Source organism: Choloepus didactylus, chromosome 19 (assembly GCF_015220235.1).
Source record: "Choloepus didactylus isolate mChoDid1 chromosome 19, mChoDid1.pri, whole genome shotgun sequence".
NCBI classification, from domain to species: Eukaryota; Metazoa; Chordata; class Mammalia; order Pilosa; family Megalonychidae; genus Choloepus; species Choloepus didactylus.
Window position 1 is genome coordinate 61,529,138 of NC_051325.1, and position 16,070 is coordinate 61,545,207.

The 16,070-nt window shown below is 57.3% G+C and overlaps 1 protein-coding gene across 1 annotated transcript; it reads right to left on the bottom strand.

The window, feature by feature from the left end:
* Positions 1–47: 47 nt before the first annotated feature.
* Positions 48–9,465, bottom strand: CTSZ (cathepsin Z). The gene is given in 7 exon segments (XM_037811460.1): positions 48–664; positions 1,558–1,720; positions 2,136–2,286; positions 4,070–4,249; positions 8,696–8,859; positions 9,328–9,386; positions 9,388–9,465. Coding segments are annotated over 7 exon segments (906 nt in total). The 3' UTR covers positions 48–553.
* Positions 9,466–16,070: the final 6,605 nt, after the last annotated feature.

Genomic DNA, 16,070 nt, shown 5'->3' on the forward strand with positions numbered 1-16,070 from the left:
TGGTGTTCTGTTGCTCTTGTGTGTAAATGAAGCACACTCAGGTTCACTTCTTACATGAAGTCTTACATTTTATTCATTACTCAGGCAATTTGAAATTACTGTCCCCTCCCACTGATTCCAAGGTGATAAATCTAAACTCTTTAATCTCTTAAATGCCACATTATAGACCATGATTGCCAAAAAGAAAATACAAAGCCATCTATCTATTAAAGAAAACTGAGATCACACAATGGGATGTCTCTTGCAGACCCCATATCTGCCAGGTGGTTTCAGTGCAGCCACGTAAAGAGGGAGCCTTCCTGTGCAGGTGGTTAAGTCATTCCAGTTTAGATTCTTCTCAAGAATGATTTGCCAGCCAGTACCACACTGGTCCCCATGTTGGCAGGCACCCCTTCCACGTGCTCAGTGCTGTTACCAGCCGTCAAATACTTCGAGTGTCACCCCAGGTCGTTCAAAGCACAGCAGTATTATCCTGGGGCTGGGTTGACAGAAGCCCTCTGGTTAAGCTTTCTGACATTGTTTTTTTAAAACTGCTCTTCCAGAGACACCCACCTTAAACAATGGGGTCCCCAAATGTGCACGCCTTTTCAATGGCGAGGTTGTAATAGTCGCCCGTCCCATCTTTATAGGTGCTGGTGACGATCCTCATCCAGCCTCTTTCGCCCTGTGAGAGAACAAGGATTCAGTGTGTCATCTCATCATCACTCACTCCATCTCCTAACTTTCCTTCCTGCTCTCCATCTGTAGATGTTTTTCTTTCCTCCATCATCCTCAGGCTTGGAGGACATTGAGTATCCGAATGATCTACTCAGCTGCCTCTTCACCCTTTCCCATGACCCCTATTCAGAAATATCACTTGGTTAATATTTAGCATGAGGGTTATGTGGCCCTATATGTCCAAAACTAAAATATACCAACCAAAGGTGTTGGCTTTTTAGACCAGAAGACTTCTCTACCAGTTAACAACCCCATTTAAAACACTGATTTTTCATCACTCGCCACATTAATCAGCTTCCCCCAGTTACAGTATGAGTTTCTGTGACCTAAACTGTTAATGGGTAATACCAGGCCTTAGAAATTAAACTCTGACAATTAATATATCTCCCCTGGATCTTTGACCTAACTCAAAAGTACTTTAGAAAAAACGACACAACATTACTTTTCAGAGTCTGAAACCACGATGGGAAAAAGAATAAGATGGCTGTGGAGGAATAAGCTAGCTGAACTGAAGCCACTGAAGCGTGGTTTTTAACTCGGGGTCATTCTGCCTCCAGAGGCATTGGACAACGTCGGGGGACCTTTTGGATGTTACAACTTGGGTGGGGGGGACACGACCAGCCTCTGGTAGGGCGAGGCCAGTGTTGCCGCTCAGTCTCGCTCAGGGCCCTGGATGGCCCCGGGGTCCCCAGTCTGTGGCTGGGAGACCCTGGGCCAGAGCCAGAAACCCCTCTGCAGAGTGCTGTAGTCCTTGGCGCCCAAGCTAACGGAACCCTTGACGCCAGAGGGTGCTGGAATCCGTGCTCTAGATGAGTACTTAAGAAAGTGAAAATGTCTTACCCAGGGTTCACCCCACGAATTCCGTACAATCCAGTACTCTGTCCCATTGCTGACACCCCACCCGGCGACAGAGACGATGTGGTTTATGAAGGCCTCCTCGTTGTATTCCGTGTAGATGCCGCCAGTGTATTTATCCATCTTTTCTGTTGCCATTATACCACAGCTGAGAGCAAGGAGATGCAAAATTACCACTTTAAAGACTTTGCCATTGTTAGATATAGTCTGATACTATCATTTGTAAATCCAGTTCATTACGCATTACCAGATGATTCTCAATCACTTCTGCTGGTCTTCCCTATTGAAACAACCCCACCAAACTCTTTCCCTAGCACTCTACAGCTTTGAAAGCTTTTCCACGTTATTTCTATCACTCTCGCAATAATCCTAGGAGGAAGTAGAATAGTTAGTGGTTCAGCGTTACTTCTGAGAAAACTGGAAGTGACATGGCAGTTGTGTCACGAGATGAGAGTGAATAAAATCTGTCTAGAGGAAAGGGGTGAGAATGACTTGGGTCCCATTCACCCAAGCACAAAAAAGAAAATTGCACACACTCCCATGGGCTCTGGTCCAGCACTCACCTGATGGGGCCATTCGCGTAGATTTCTGCCATCATCTTCTCCCTCCCGGAGAGGGAGCCGTAGTCGCCCACTTTCCAGAGGGTGTAATTCTGAATGACGTGGCACACTTTGAATTCGGTGCATGTCCCACACTGGTTGAACTTGTCACATGCTGTGGGGGCACAGAAAAGTCAGCGTGAGACTGTCTCCTCATGGGCCCACTGACAAAGGATCTCGCCAGAGCCCACTCTTGCCACTTGTCTAATTCAGCTGTCGTTCATTCACTAATAACAGAAATAATCTTGGTATCAGGTGCAGTTTAATTATGTTTTTCTTTCAGCTGCAAAGGAGTTACGAAAATGCCCTTTCCTGGCCTTGGCAGAAAATAAAGATGACAAACGTTAATTAGCACATAGTAGGCATTCAAAAGACAGCCTTTTTTCCTTTTTCTTTAGATCATGGGAGAAGGGCCTTTTCACAATGCTTTATATTGAAGTTGAAAATAGAGTGTAATCAAATTATTAGCATTTAATCAGATGATTCAAAAGCTAGTCAGTGGAGAAGTCAACCAGTACATTTGGGAAAAAAATAGGGTTTTTTTTGTTATTTTGATTTGAGATCTCACAAATTATGGTTAAAAAAAAAAAAAAAAAGGTGCAGCTGAATTCTGTAAAGCTCGGAGCCACCGCTGTCCTGCCACAGCCCGTCACTCCCACCGCCTCCACCCTGCCTGCCTCTGGGCCTGCCGTCGCACCACTGTGCTGTCACCTACGTCTGTTGTACTTACACGCCTGACTGGATTCACTTCTTTCCCAAGGACATTAAACTCCTTGGGCTTAAAGTGCTGGTTTAATTTGTCCCTCAGACCCCAAATGCCCATTGCCCAATGCAGCTGGAAAATGGTGGCTCTGTGGCCTTGCCAAGGCAAAGACGGGTCTATTTATTGCAAAGACAGGATCCTTATGAGTTCCACCCACCTGCCAGGACGGTGGGATTAGAGGGGCCCGGCCCAGGAGGGACAAAGGCAGTTCATGGGGCAGGGGCAGGGGGAGGCACAGACACCCCCATCCCTGCAGAGCAGTCAGCTGACCTTCCCCGCCCGCCGCTGGGTCTTCCCCTTCCACACACAGCTCACCCAGGGAATTCTTTAAGGCTGGGCAATTCAGCCTGGGAGGCCAGCCAGGGGAACCCCTTCCGGAGGGCACAGTGCCGCTGGAGAAACCCTTTCATACGGCCTTTCCTGACTTTTCCACAGCTCTTTACTCCAGCATCAAGGGGAGCTCTGACAGGGTCCGATGACTTAAAACTGCCATTTATGGGTTGGGGGCCTGGATGTTTTCTCTCCTTTGGTTCTAAGGGGAGCAGCCTGCAGGCACATACCAACCACAGCTTCCAGGCCAGCTGGGGTCTGCTCTTCCCACACGGCGGCCCCTTGGCTCCATGTGCACCTGGTGCCCCAAGCCCGGCCGCACGGGGTGGGAAACAGGCCCCCTGGAAGGCCCACTTCCTCCCAGCTCTCCACCAGTCTCCTGGGAAGCAACTCGCTTCCCTCAGCATGGCCCTCGTGTTTGCTCTGCATTCCCCAGGCTTCACAAGGCCTGCGTACAGGTCCCCACAAAACCACCAGCAGGCCAATGTGGCAGGCCCTGGACACCATGCCCAGGCCCATCTCCACCCTTGTGAGGCCACAGAGCACAGCAAGGGGTACACAATGTGACTCGTACAAACAGGAAGGTGCCCTTCAGCCCCTCCCAGGCCAGGCTTTTTCACTGATCTCAACAAAGAACAAGGGTCCCCATGTTCTGCTGCCCAGGCTGCACTGGGTTCAAGGTGGTAGGGGACTTCCACAGGCCGGCCCGGGTTCACGACGCGGGTTCAAGGTGGTAGGGGACTTCCACAGGCCGGCCCGGGTTCACGACGCCCGTTTGGGCCGGTCTGTGGGCTGCAGCGCTTACCCTGGTCCTTGGCCTGGTAGTTGTTGCAGGTCTCGTCGGGAATGCCATGGCGGTGGGCATACTCCCACACCTCCAGGTCGTTGCCCCCCTCGCAGGAGCCGGCATCGCCACAGTCAATGACGTTCTGCACTGACAGCAGGGTGGAGGGCCACACCCCCTTCTTCTTGATGTTGATCCGATCTGCAAAGGGCAGGGGGACGGCAGCCCGGTCAGCAACTACTCCCACCCTCCAACAGCCTCCCGCCCTGCTGGGAGCACAGCCTGGACAAGGCTGGGGGCTGGGGTGGGGGGGTTCCCACTGCTGGGAGCTCCTGGGCCATGTCACCAGGGGACACAGGTCTCCGAGCACGTGGTGGGTGTGTGGGTCCCACGGCACCATTCCCCCAGGGCAGTGGAGAACACCTGTGAGCACGCCTCTCCCCCTCCGTAGGCACTGTCAGGAGGTGAGGCAACCTGGGGGCCTGTGGTAGTCACTGGGACAGCCGACAGTAGCCACGGCACCCACACACTGACTGACCTGCCTCCCCCTCCAAGCACAAAGAATCCCGGAAGGGCCCCTGGACAGGCTCACCTCCTCACACCTCCTGCCCAGCCCTCCCGTCTCCTGTCCTAGCCCTCGGCCCACCAGCACCTCCTGGAGTTCCTCCTCCCAGGCACCGGGCCCTCCTGCCCCATGTCTCCCCCATGCCCAGCCCTCGGCCTTGTGGAGCTTGTGCTCAGTCACCAGCAACATCTCGCTGTCCTCAGCCGCTGCCCCCTGGTCCGGAAGGCTCTTCCCCAGACACCTCACAGCCTGGCTTTCTGCAGGGCATCCCCAGCCCCTTGCCCAGCACGGCCTCCCCAGGCCCCCCATTTGCCTCCTGCCCTGCTTTATTTTATTCTCCTAAGCAGCTCGCACCATGTATCATAGTAAATATTTCAGGACCCCCTCTCCTAAATCTGCTCGTCAAGGACCGTGAGCCCCACGCTGCCATCCCGAGGGTCCCTTTCCATGTGGTCTGAGACACCCCAGCGGCAGCCACCCGATGTGAAGCACCTCGCTCCCGGGCTGCTGGGCACACATCTGCCTTAGCCCCTGCCTCGCTGGATGCCCGGCTTGGCAGCCTCTGCTGCCCCCCAAACCCCGTGGGCGATGGGGCCATGCCCAGCACTCAGGACTAGCTCCACTCTGGCTTTGCCCCTCAACCCTGGGCCTGTGCAGCCACCACCTCCTCGACTAACCCACTGGGGCTGCGCCCGGCCCAAGCACTGCCTCCGAGCCCTCCCGCCCCTTCATCCCGGCCTTCCTTTTGTAGAACAGACGCTGCCACCCATCTCCTGGGTGCCGGCCTGGAAACGGTGCAACTTTCCACCCTCAGGGAAACTCACGCTGCAGTGGGCAGACAAGACAACAAAATAAACGTGCTCCTACACAGCACACAGAGCTCCGTGAACACAGAAGGGGCGGTTAGCACTTTAAATAGGGTGCCCGAGCCTTTTCACGAAGATGGCGCTGAAAGCAAAGAAGGCAGTACTGAAAGGCGTCCGCAGTCACAAGAAAAAGAAGATCCGCACTTCACCCACATTCCGGAGGCCCAAGATGCCGCGTCTCAGAAGACAGCCCAAATCCTCGGAAGAGTGCCCCCAGGAGAAACAAGCTCGACCACTGTGCCATCATCAAGTTCCCCTGACCACTGAGTCAGCCATGAAGACCGAAGACAACAACACACTTGTGTTCATTGTGGATGTCAAGGCCGACAAGCACCAGATCAAACAGGCTGTGAAGAAGCGCCATGACACTGACGTGGCCAAGGGCAACACCCTGATCAGGCCTGATGGAGAGAAGAAGGTACATGTTCGACTGGCTCCTGACTATGATTCTTTGGATGTTGCCAACAAAATTGGGATCATCTAAACTGAATCAGGCTGGCAAATTCTAAATATTAGTTTTTTGACCATAAATAAATAAATAAATAAATAAATAAATAAACAAACAAAAAAATAAATAAATAGGGTGCCGGAGGACGCCCATCCCGGGTGGACATTGAGGGCAGAGGAAGCCGGGAGAGCATCCAGGAGGGGCGGCCCCAGACCTGTCCCGGCACACAAGGCCGGCGCTGCCCTGAGAGCCAGGGGCGCGAGGAGGGGTTGAGTGAAGGCCCGGCCCAGAGGCCCCGAGGCCCGGCTCCCCAGGCCGAGGAGGGACGCTGAGTGGAACCACCGGGGACTGCATGTGACAGGGTGACGGGGCCCAAAGGACCAACAGGCTCCCTGGCGTTGGCCACCAGGCCTGGGGGACTGGAGGGTGCTCCGTGCTGGTGGGGACCAGCGTGCACAGAGGGATGTGAGAAGGGGGTGAGTTCTGAGTGCGTTTGGAAGACCAAACCGACAAGATTTGCCAATGGTTGTAGGAGGGACACAAAACCGGCATCAGGCCTGGCTCCTGAGGAAACCAAGTTTCCCTCTGCTGGTGTGGGGAGGGCCGCAGCTGGAAGGGGCTCGAGGTGAGGGAGGCAGGAAGAGGAGAAGGTCAAGTTCAGGTGAAGGGTCCTGGCTGAAGCGTCCGGGGACCAAGTCCTGGGGCGCCCGGTGCTCCCAGATCGGGAAGCTGAGGGGCAGCCAAGGGCCCAGGGCAGGAGTGGCCAGGGAGGGGAGGAGAGTGCGGGGAACACGGGCAGGCGCCCAGGAGCCGGGGTCGAGCGCAGGGAAGGGGCCCACGGCCTGGGGACGCACCGCTCCTCCTGCCGGCCGGGTGGGGCTGGGGCCCCAAGAACGTCCCAGTGAATGGGAGGTGACCGTGAGGCTGGAGGGGGGTCACCAAGGGAGAAGAGGAAGCAGAGGGGCCACGAGCAAGGCTTCCGAGGGGGTGGTGGCTGGAGGTGGAGGTGGGGTCCCCAGGGCTCACGCTGGGGGGTTGCCTCGGACAGCCCCGGGCAGAGAACGGCATCTCCTGCACGTGAGGAAGGGCCCCGTGGGGGGCTCGGACGGGTGACCCCAGGGACAGAGGGAGGGTGGCAGCTGGTCCGGGCGCTGGGGCGGAACCCCCCGATGGCTTCTGTTTTCTCAGGGAACAGGCAGCGAGGGCCCGTCTGCTGGGGAAGTCGCTGAAGGTTTGAGGAGGGAGAAGGGGTGAAGCGGCCGTCTACTAGGGGAGGGTTCCGCTCCAGAAAGGTCTGCGTGTGGCTGACCCACTGGGCCCGGGGCCACCACCCATCCACAGCCCACCTCCGCCCAGCTCTGGCCTCCCTCCCCTGCAGTCTTCTTCAAATGCAAATCCTGTCCCACGTCTGCCGCTCCCTCACTAAAATCCTTCAAGGCCCGGGGGTAGGGGCCCCTCGACCTCCCAGCTCTTCCAGTCCTTCGGCCCCACCTCACCCCCCACCACAAAGGTCCTCTTTCACTTCCTCAGTCGCCCTTCTTGCTTTCAGCCTCCAGGGCCTCGAGCCCGCCCACCCCTACCCAAGGAAGGGGTGGCTCAGACTCCCTGAGGGGCTCCCACACCTGAAATGGGGCCTCCGCCCAGCTGCCCCCTTCCCCCTCTGAGCTCCTCTGTCTCCAGGGGCCTCTCCAGTCCCCAGAGACAGGCAGGGCCAGGCCGCCTGGGGGGACCCCGCCCAGCGCCCGGGCCAGACCAGAGACAGCTCGATGGCCCCGGGCCCCAGCCCAGAACAGAAACCCCTTGGCCAGGCAGGGGCCCTGGTAAAGTCCAGCCCCAGCTTCTCACATGTCTTCTGAACGCCCTGCCTCGGTTTCCTCGACGGCCCTGGCAGCTGCTTTCCAGTGCTTGTCACCCTGACGTCAACAACGCCAAGTTAATGCAATGCCACACCTACAACAGGCCTGCCTGACACGGTTCCAAGGCGAGGGGAGGAGGGGACAGCACCCCAGGCTGCGAGTTCCGCACCCCACCCCCACCCATGACTCACAGCAGGGTTCAGGCACCGGGCAGGCCTGGGGCTGATCAGGGGCCCAAGGTTGGTTTGAAGCCTTCTCTGCTTTTACAGAAAGTGCTAGAGCCACCCTTCTCTCTCAAAGCAGGGCGTGGCAGGCAGGCTGGCCAGCCTGCGGACTGCTAAGATCTCGGCTTCCCCTCCCCTCCTGGCCACCAGCCTCTGGTCCCCACTGCGACCACACTACTGAGGAGCAGATTAGAAAAGCAGCCGGGCTGTGAGCAGACCCGGGAAGGTCCGGGCTGCAGCCTGCCAGCCCCCACTCTACACCCCAGGCCCGGAGCCGGCAACCTGTCAAACACTAACCACAGCTGAAGACCAGTTTCACTTCTCTGGCCCCAAATATAGACAGGGGCTTTGCATTTCCAGTTTGACCCACAATGGTGGGTGGTTGGGGGGTGTAGTAACAGGCTCTGGGGAGTGAGAAACGGCACCTGGGGGGCTGCATCTCACTCAGCCTGAAGCTCTAGTCCTGCTTGTCCCCACGGGTCCCAGGCAGGCCCACCCCGCACCACGGAGACCCTCCAGAACAATCGAGCCTCGTCACCACCGCCTTCCCTTGCTGCTCAGAAAGTGGTGAGAGGACAGGGGAGGGCAAAGGCCGGCTCCCGGGGCCCCTGAGGCCCTGCCCGGAGCGGTGGCCCCTGGCCCCTGGGCTGCAGACCACCCGTGCCAGCCAGGAGCCGAGCCCACCTACCTGCCATGGCGCTGGTGCTGCCGTGGGCCCAGCAGGAGCCGCAGTACTGGGGGATGTGCTGGTTCCTGGTAACACTGGCATAGTTGATGCCTTTCACGTTGCGCCAGTCCCAGCTCTCGGGCAGCTCCGACGGGGACAGGTACTCGTGAGGTCGGGGATAAGTTCTGGGAAGAGACCCCCCAACAAAGTCAGCGCTGGGGCTCGGGGGCAGCTGGGCACCCACACCCCACCCCCGACTGGGGCCACGGCACAGGCAGCCCTCCCCCTCCCCGAAAGCTCAGGGGGTGGGAGCGGGCCCCTCAACCACCAGGGCGACCCCATCCAGCTCCAGGAGACCAGAATGTGAAGGCGGCACAGTGCTCCCGAAACGGAACCAGAGTGCCCCCCAAACGCCAGGGTGTGGGGCCCTCCAAACAGGGGTGACTCGTCCAGCCCCTCCAATACCCGGGCTCCCCTGCGCGTGAAAGAGCACAGTGAGCCCCGCAGAGTGAGGCTGGATCTGACCCTCCAAAGTCGAGGGCGCCGTGGTTCCCCCGACCCCAAGGGGGCGCGTTGCCCGGAGGGGCGGGAATGCCGGGCCCCGGCCTGGGGTCGGCCCGCCCTCCCCGCGCCTCCCGCCCCGCGGCGCCGACCTGCGCCCCAGCCGCGACAGCTGGTCCCCAAGCAGCGGCCGGTAGCAGCTCCGGCCCGGGCTGGACGTAGAGGCCGGCCCGGGCCGCGCCCGCCAGCAGCGCGAGGAGCAGCAGCGGCCCCGGCCCGCCCCGCGCCATGGCTCCCGCTCCGGCCCCGCGGCGCCCCGTCGGCTCCCGCGCTGGGCCCCCCGCCCGCCCGGCCCTTAAGGCGGCGGCGCCCGGGCCCGGACACTCCCCTGGGCGGGGCCGCCCCCGCCCCCCCCCGCCCCCGCCCGCCCCGGGTGACCTCGGCCCGGTCCCCGCCTCCGCTGCCGGCCGTGTAGACGCGGCCGCCGGGCCTGAGAGCCGGACCCGGGACGGCCCCTACACGGGGAGGGGCAGGGCCTGAAGAAGCCCCCAGCCCTGGAGAGTGGGGACCCCCCGCCCTGGGAAGGGCCCCCCGCCCCAACGCCCCCAGCCCAATGGGGGGCCCGTGTCCCTACAGAATTACACCCGGTCTGGCTTTCCGAGCCCTTGCTGGGGAGCCGCCCGCCCTTCCCGGAGAAGAGGGGCAGGACCTTCCCTCTAGAAAGTGCCTATGAGGGAAAACTTCATTTTGCAGATAAATCTTAGATCTGCCTTCGGACTTCCGAAAATGCTTGAAGAGTTTCCTGCTAACCAAATCCAAATGGGGAATCCAAAGCAGAAGTGGGACCATGGGACTTGGTTTCACAACTTCAGGGAGCGTGGGTGGGAGAAAAGGCCTCCTCTGCTGGAAGGGAAGGGTGCGGCCCTCTGCTCCCCAGGGTCTCCCGGGCCTTGCAGATGGTCCTGCAGGAGCTTGCCCGGCCCCTCCCAGACCCCAGGGCCCCTTCCCTCGGCCAGCACCACGGCAGCCACCAGAAATCAAGAGGGCTGGGTCCCGGCCTTGCAGCTGTGTCTGGCCACCCTCGGACATGCTGAGGTGGCTGCAGGGGCAGCAGGGCGAGGCCTGAGAGGCCCGGGGCAGCACAGCTTTAATGGCCCAGAAGTTTCCGCCCTTGTTCTGGAAAGCTGCTGCTGCGGCACAGTGGGCTCCAGCTGGTGGGCTCATCTTCTTGGAAAGTCAGCTCACAGTCACCTTCTGGTGGGTCAGGCCATCTCCCTCTCCTCTGAGAGACGGTGAGCTGAGCTGCAGGGGTGAGGGGAGATGGGCCCCGGGCTGGCCTGGGACAGACACCCACTCCTCCCACTTCCAGGGCTAACGCCAATCGGCTCGTTCCAGTGAAGTGGCAGCCCCCCACCCCCTCCCCAGAATGCTTCCACCCAGCCGGGGTCTTCAGACACTGTAGGGACCCGTGAGCACCCAGAGACTGCCAGGGGCCCGATGGTGGCCGAGTGCAACTGGGGAAACAAGCCCCGCACAGGGAGGGCATGGCCCAGGCGGAGCTGTGCCGTGGCTCCTGACCCCATCCTGGGTGAAAAGGCACCCTGTTGCCAGTGTTTCCAGTCAAGGTGGGGTTGGGAGGCCTGGGGTGCTCTGAAATGCCGGGGAGCCTCAGGGACGCTCACACGGTTAGAAGGCATTGTGACTGGCAGGGTGGCTGCGTGGGCGCTTGGCACCCCAATCCAGGAGACCCCACGCTCAGCAGGCCCCACACTTGGTTTAATGCTCTCGTCTCGGATCAAATCGTATCCCCGAAGAGACAGGGTGGAGTTCTGACCCCCAGTACTTCAGAAGGCGACTCATTTGGAACTAGGGTTGTTGCAGATGGAAGGGGTTAGGATGGAGGCACCCTGGAGGAGGGTGGGCCTGACCCAGTGTGTCCTTATAGGAAGGGGAGAAGGGAGACAGACAGACACACACGGGGAAGACAGAGGCAGGGGCTGGAGAGGTGCCACCACAGGTCAAGGACCACCTGGGCTTGACGGGAACACTGGGCCGTTGGAGGGACGTGGCCCTGCCTCTGTGCTTTGGGATATCTGGTCTCTGGAACTGGGGGAGAATCGCCTCTTAGCCCCTGGGCTGGGGCAGCCTTTTGCTGCTGGCAGCCCCAGGAAAGGTGTAAGAGTTTGCTGGGAGGTGCCCTTTGGCCTGGGGAGGGGCCCCACCTGCCCCCAGGGCCCTCCCTCTCCGACCAGGCCTTCCAGGGGGTCGGATCGGACCAGCAGATGCCTGAGGGGTGGGCATGGCTGCGGACAGGAAGTGCCCACAGTCCCTGCTCTCTCAGGCAGAGCCCGCCTCGATTCTCTGAGACCTCATGTTCACCCTCTCAAATGTGGGCTCAAGCTGACCCTGGCATCGAAGGGTTGAGAGTGCCTTTTAGACCAAAAGCGGGAACAGAAAGGCAACGATATAAGGTTTCAGTGGCTAAGAGATTTCAAATAGAGTCAGAGGCTGTCCTGGAGGTTTCTCCTATGCAAGCTTCAGCTAGATATGCCAGAGGGCCACAGTATGATAAGCCCAAGTCAACAGTAGTCCCCAAAACCCTAAAGAATATCCAGATCCCTATCTGAGACTCTGTAAATTTTCAGTCACTAAGTTTATTCTTCAGAAACTTAAATCCTCCAGAGAACACCTGTGCCAGCTAAGTCCCAAAACCCAGAGGCAATAGCCTCTTCAAGAACATCAACCAGATGCGTCCCCTTTTCCTATAAAGTTGACACCCCTTTGCAACATGAACAAGTTAGGGTGGTCACTGCCTAGACATCCCTGAAGATCATGAAAGTGATTAAATCACAGGAAGGGGTGGCAACAGACAAGAAGGATTTTTAAAAAGGATGATGAATAGTGAATCTCTATATAATTTTCTTTTTCTTAGTTGCTGGGTTATTAGAATAGCTAGAAGGAAAGAATTGAAATGGTAGAATTGTAACCTATAGCATCTTTTGAAATTTGCTCTATAGCTACTTGTTAAACTGTAATTTGAAAGTTATCACCTTTTTGCATATATGTTAAATTTCACAATAAGAAAAGAACTGAAACTGGAACTGTTACCCATAACATTCTTTGAAATTTACTCTCTAAATACTTGTTAAATTGCACTTGGAAAGTTATCACTTCTATGTATATATGATATAATCCACAATTAAAAATATGATTAAAAAATGTGGGCTCCAGGGAGGAGGGGGTGTCTTAGGGCTGGTGACGCGAGGAGCCCAACTTGACAGGCTGTGGTGCCCTGGAATGTCCCCAAAATAGAAGCAGCTAATGATTAGGAAATGATGGAAAAATGGGGTGGGATGGGGAAGTACAGGCGTTTGAAAGCATGTTTGTCAGGCCGAGAAGGAGGAAGTGAGGCTGATGAGGGGCACCACGTGTCCTTCAGCCACTCATGACCACCTCGTGGTGGAGCAGGGCGAGGGCCCATCTCCCTGCAGGTGGACGTCCACCTGGTGAGTGCTCCCTGCAAAGCAGGCTGGCTGCGTGTCCCCTCTCAGGGGACAGGGACCCTTTCAGCTGGGGGAGGAGGGGGCCACGGCCCAACCGAGCTCCGGTTGTGATCCACGAAGGGCCGTGCACGCAGGCTGCTCAGCTGCCGTCCGTGAGGGTGTTGGCTGAGCGGCCCCCGAGACCCCCGGGGAGGGGGCTTCCTGGGGGTGGGTGTGCGCTCAGGCTCGCCTCTCTCTAGAAAGCAGATGTGGCCGAGCGGCAGCTTCAGGGAACCTTCGGGAACTCGGAAGCTGGGTCTCTTCCCAACACTGCTGGGTGTAACTGGGAGGACATTTTGTGAATAATGGCAGGGTGAGGGTCAGAGGTCAGGGCGTGGCCGTCTCACCTGTGAGCCCCGAGCTGTACACCTGGCAGCTGCATCCTATGCCACCCGCTGCCGTGGCCACGCTCCAGTTCTAGACGGCGTCTTGTGGCTACTAGCTGTAGCCCCTGATATCCCTGGAAAGTTCTTTTTTTAAAAATTCATTTTTATTGAGATATATTCACACACCATGCACTCATACAAAGTGTACATTCAGTTGTTCACAGTACCATTATATAGTTGTGCTTTCATCACCAAAATTAATTTTTGAACATTTTCATTACCAAACACACAAAAATAGTAAGAATAAAAATTAAAGTGAAAAAGAACAATTAAAGTAAAAAAGAACACTGGGTACCTTTGTCCGTTTGTTTGTTTGTTTCCTTCCCCTATTTTTCTACTCATCCATCCATAAACTAGACAAAGGGGAGTGTGGACCTTATGGCTTTCCCAATCACACTGTCACCCCTCATAAGCTACATTTTTATACAGTCGTCTTCAAGACTCATGGGTTCTGGGTTGTAGTTTGATAGTTTCAGGTATCTACCGCCAGCTACCCCAATTCTTTAGAACCTAAAAAGGGTTGTCTAAATTGTGCGTAAGAGTGCCCACCAGAGTGACCTCTCGGCTCCTTTTGGAATCTCTCTGCCACTGAAGCTTATTTCATTTCCTTTCACATCCCCCTTTTGGTCAAGAAGATGTTCTCCATCCCACGATGCCGGGTCTACATTCCTCCCCAGGAGTCATATTCCCTGGAAAGTTCTTTACTTGGGTGGCTTAAACATGTGCTTTGGGTGTTTCTTCCTGGACTGACAGAGTCGTTCCTACTCCGGGCAGCGTTTAAGGGCAGGGGCTGAGGTGTTCTAGGGGATTCTCCATCTGGGAGATGGTTTTCCCTGTGTGATCCTGGGGACAATCTGGAAGGTGGGGCTGATACCATCACCCCATTTGGCAGGTGCAGGGACCAAGCCAGAGCGAGGGAGGAGGCCTGTGCTGGTACGAGCTCATGGGAGGCGAGTTTGAATCTGGTACCCCCCATTTCTCCCACCCCCACACTACCCCTCTCCCCGCTTTTTTTAAAACTCCGTACAGTCTCCTGGCAAACACGTGATCTAGGCAATGGACACAAAAACCTATTCATTTCTAAAAATAAGGCTGGTTTTCCCCCCTTGTCCCAGTCAAGAACAACACATGTATTTTATGGTTAGGCCGGGGATAGCCAACTTTCACGCCGCAAAGGAGAAGACGGTGGGCGAGCGAGGCTTTAGCTTCCCGTGACTCCTCAGAACCCTCCTCCTTTCCTTCCTCCTTCAGGCTGCGTGGTCTGGCTCCCACCCCGGCAAGCGGCAGAAACTTCCTATTATTCCACATTCCTGAGTGTAGCCACATCCTGGAGCCCGCGTTTGTTTCGATGGACGTGGCCAGTGCCGGGCAGTGAGTCTGATCTTGCAGCACATGGTGGTCTCTTCACCAGCGGCAGGGACCCCCTCTTCCAGCCACGTGGCCGTTAGGTCAGCAGCACAGGCCGACTCCCGGCCGCCTTTGCAGCGTCACCGGCAGGTGCTGCTGAGACACTGCCGCCTTTCCCGAGCGCCCACCGGGCCGTCTCAGCCCCCGGGCTGCAGAGGGGCTGCCGCACACGCCAGCCACGAACCAGCCCGTGGGCTCCTCCGAAAGGGCCCGGGTGGGCACTCGCGCGTGTGGCCGATCAAACTGGATGCCCCAAAGCCAGGCAGCCAGCAGGGTTCATTGAGCACCTCGCGGAGCTGGAGACGGCTCTCAGCCCTGGGGAGACGGCTGTTTGGCCAGTCCCTGCTTTCACGGAGCCCTGTTCTGGTTCAGGAACGTGTGGAAGAACAACAATCTCAGGCAGTAGAAAGAGTTTGGAAAGGATGAAATGGTGACGTGCTGGAGCCCAGTTACTTTGGACCCTGTGGGCTGCGGATCTGCTCTTAGGTGTGAAGTGGGTCAGGGTTGCACGTTGTCCATGAAAAGTGCTGGACAAAGAGGCCATGCGAACGACTTCAAGAGAGAAAACGCTTGGCCTGTGGCTAAACCGTGAGGAGCCTGAGACGGCTGGCAAAGGGGCAGCAGGGGCTGCTCGTGGAAGATCCTCGTGATCTGTGCGGCCGTGGAGCATGTCTCTCCGGCCTCCAGGCTGCAGGGAGCCAAGCGGACTGAGAGCCCCAAGGCTGCTCCGAAATCCACCACGACGTGGCGCCCAGGCCCCACTTCCTGCAGGACGTGGGATCCTCTGCTCCTGCACTGCGGTCCTGCCCATCTCATCTCTCATCTGCATTTTGGACAAACACATCAGCTGGGCAAGAGGTTTGATTTTCCACCCTGGATCTGACGTATATTTGCAAGGATCCTCTGGGCTGTGGGGAGTCCCGGAGGCGAGAGGAGCCGTTCCGTTACAGAGTGGGGAGCTGATGGTGGCTGGGTTAGAGTTACAGCCGGAGAGGTGGTGGACTGGACGCCCTGGGGTGTCTAGCTGGGAGGTGGGGCCCACAGGACCCAGAATGGACCAGAAGAGAGGTTCGAGGTGACACGAGCAATCAGAGAAGGCTCAGGAGCCTGCCTGGCCCACCTGCCCCTCAACCCCCAAATTGTGCCCTGGCCTGCATTCCGGTTCTGTTCAGCCACACTGTCCCGAGACATGAGTGTGTCGACTCCCTGCTGAGCCTCGTTTCTTCCTCTGCAAAGTGGAGACATCCCCCGCTCCGCGGTGGCGTGTGAAGGACGGTGGCCGAGAGATTGGTAAAGGCCAGTAAGACGGGGCCTTGGCTGCTGTTATCACCTCGAAGCCCCTGCAGGGCAGAGCCCGTGCTCTCTCCCCGTCCCCCGAAGAGTACTCAGCCAATGTTTGTTGAATAAATGAATGGATTTCTGAGACTTGCACAAGAGAGATTTCTGGGACAAATAGCTGGCTTGAAGAAGTATATATTTTTGTTTGATTTCAGCTCTAGGGGCTGACCCATCTTCTTTTCTGTTGGTGCCACAGACCACTGCTTATCGGTAGCTGCCCAC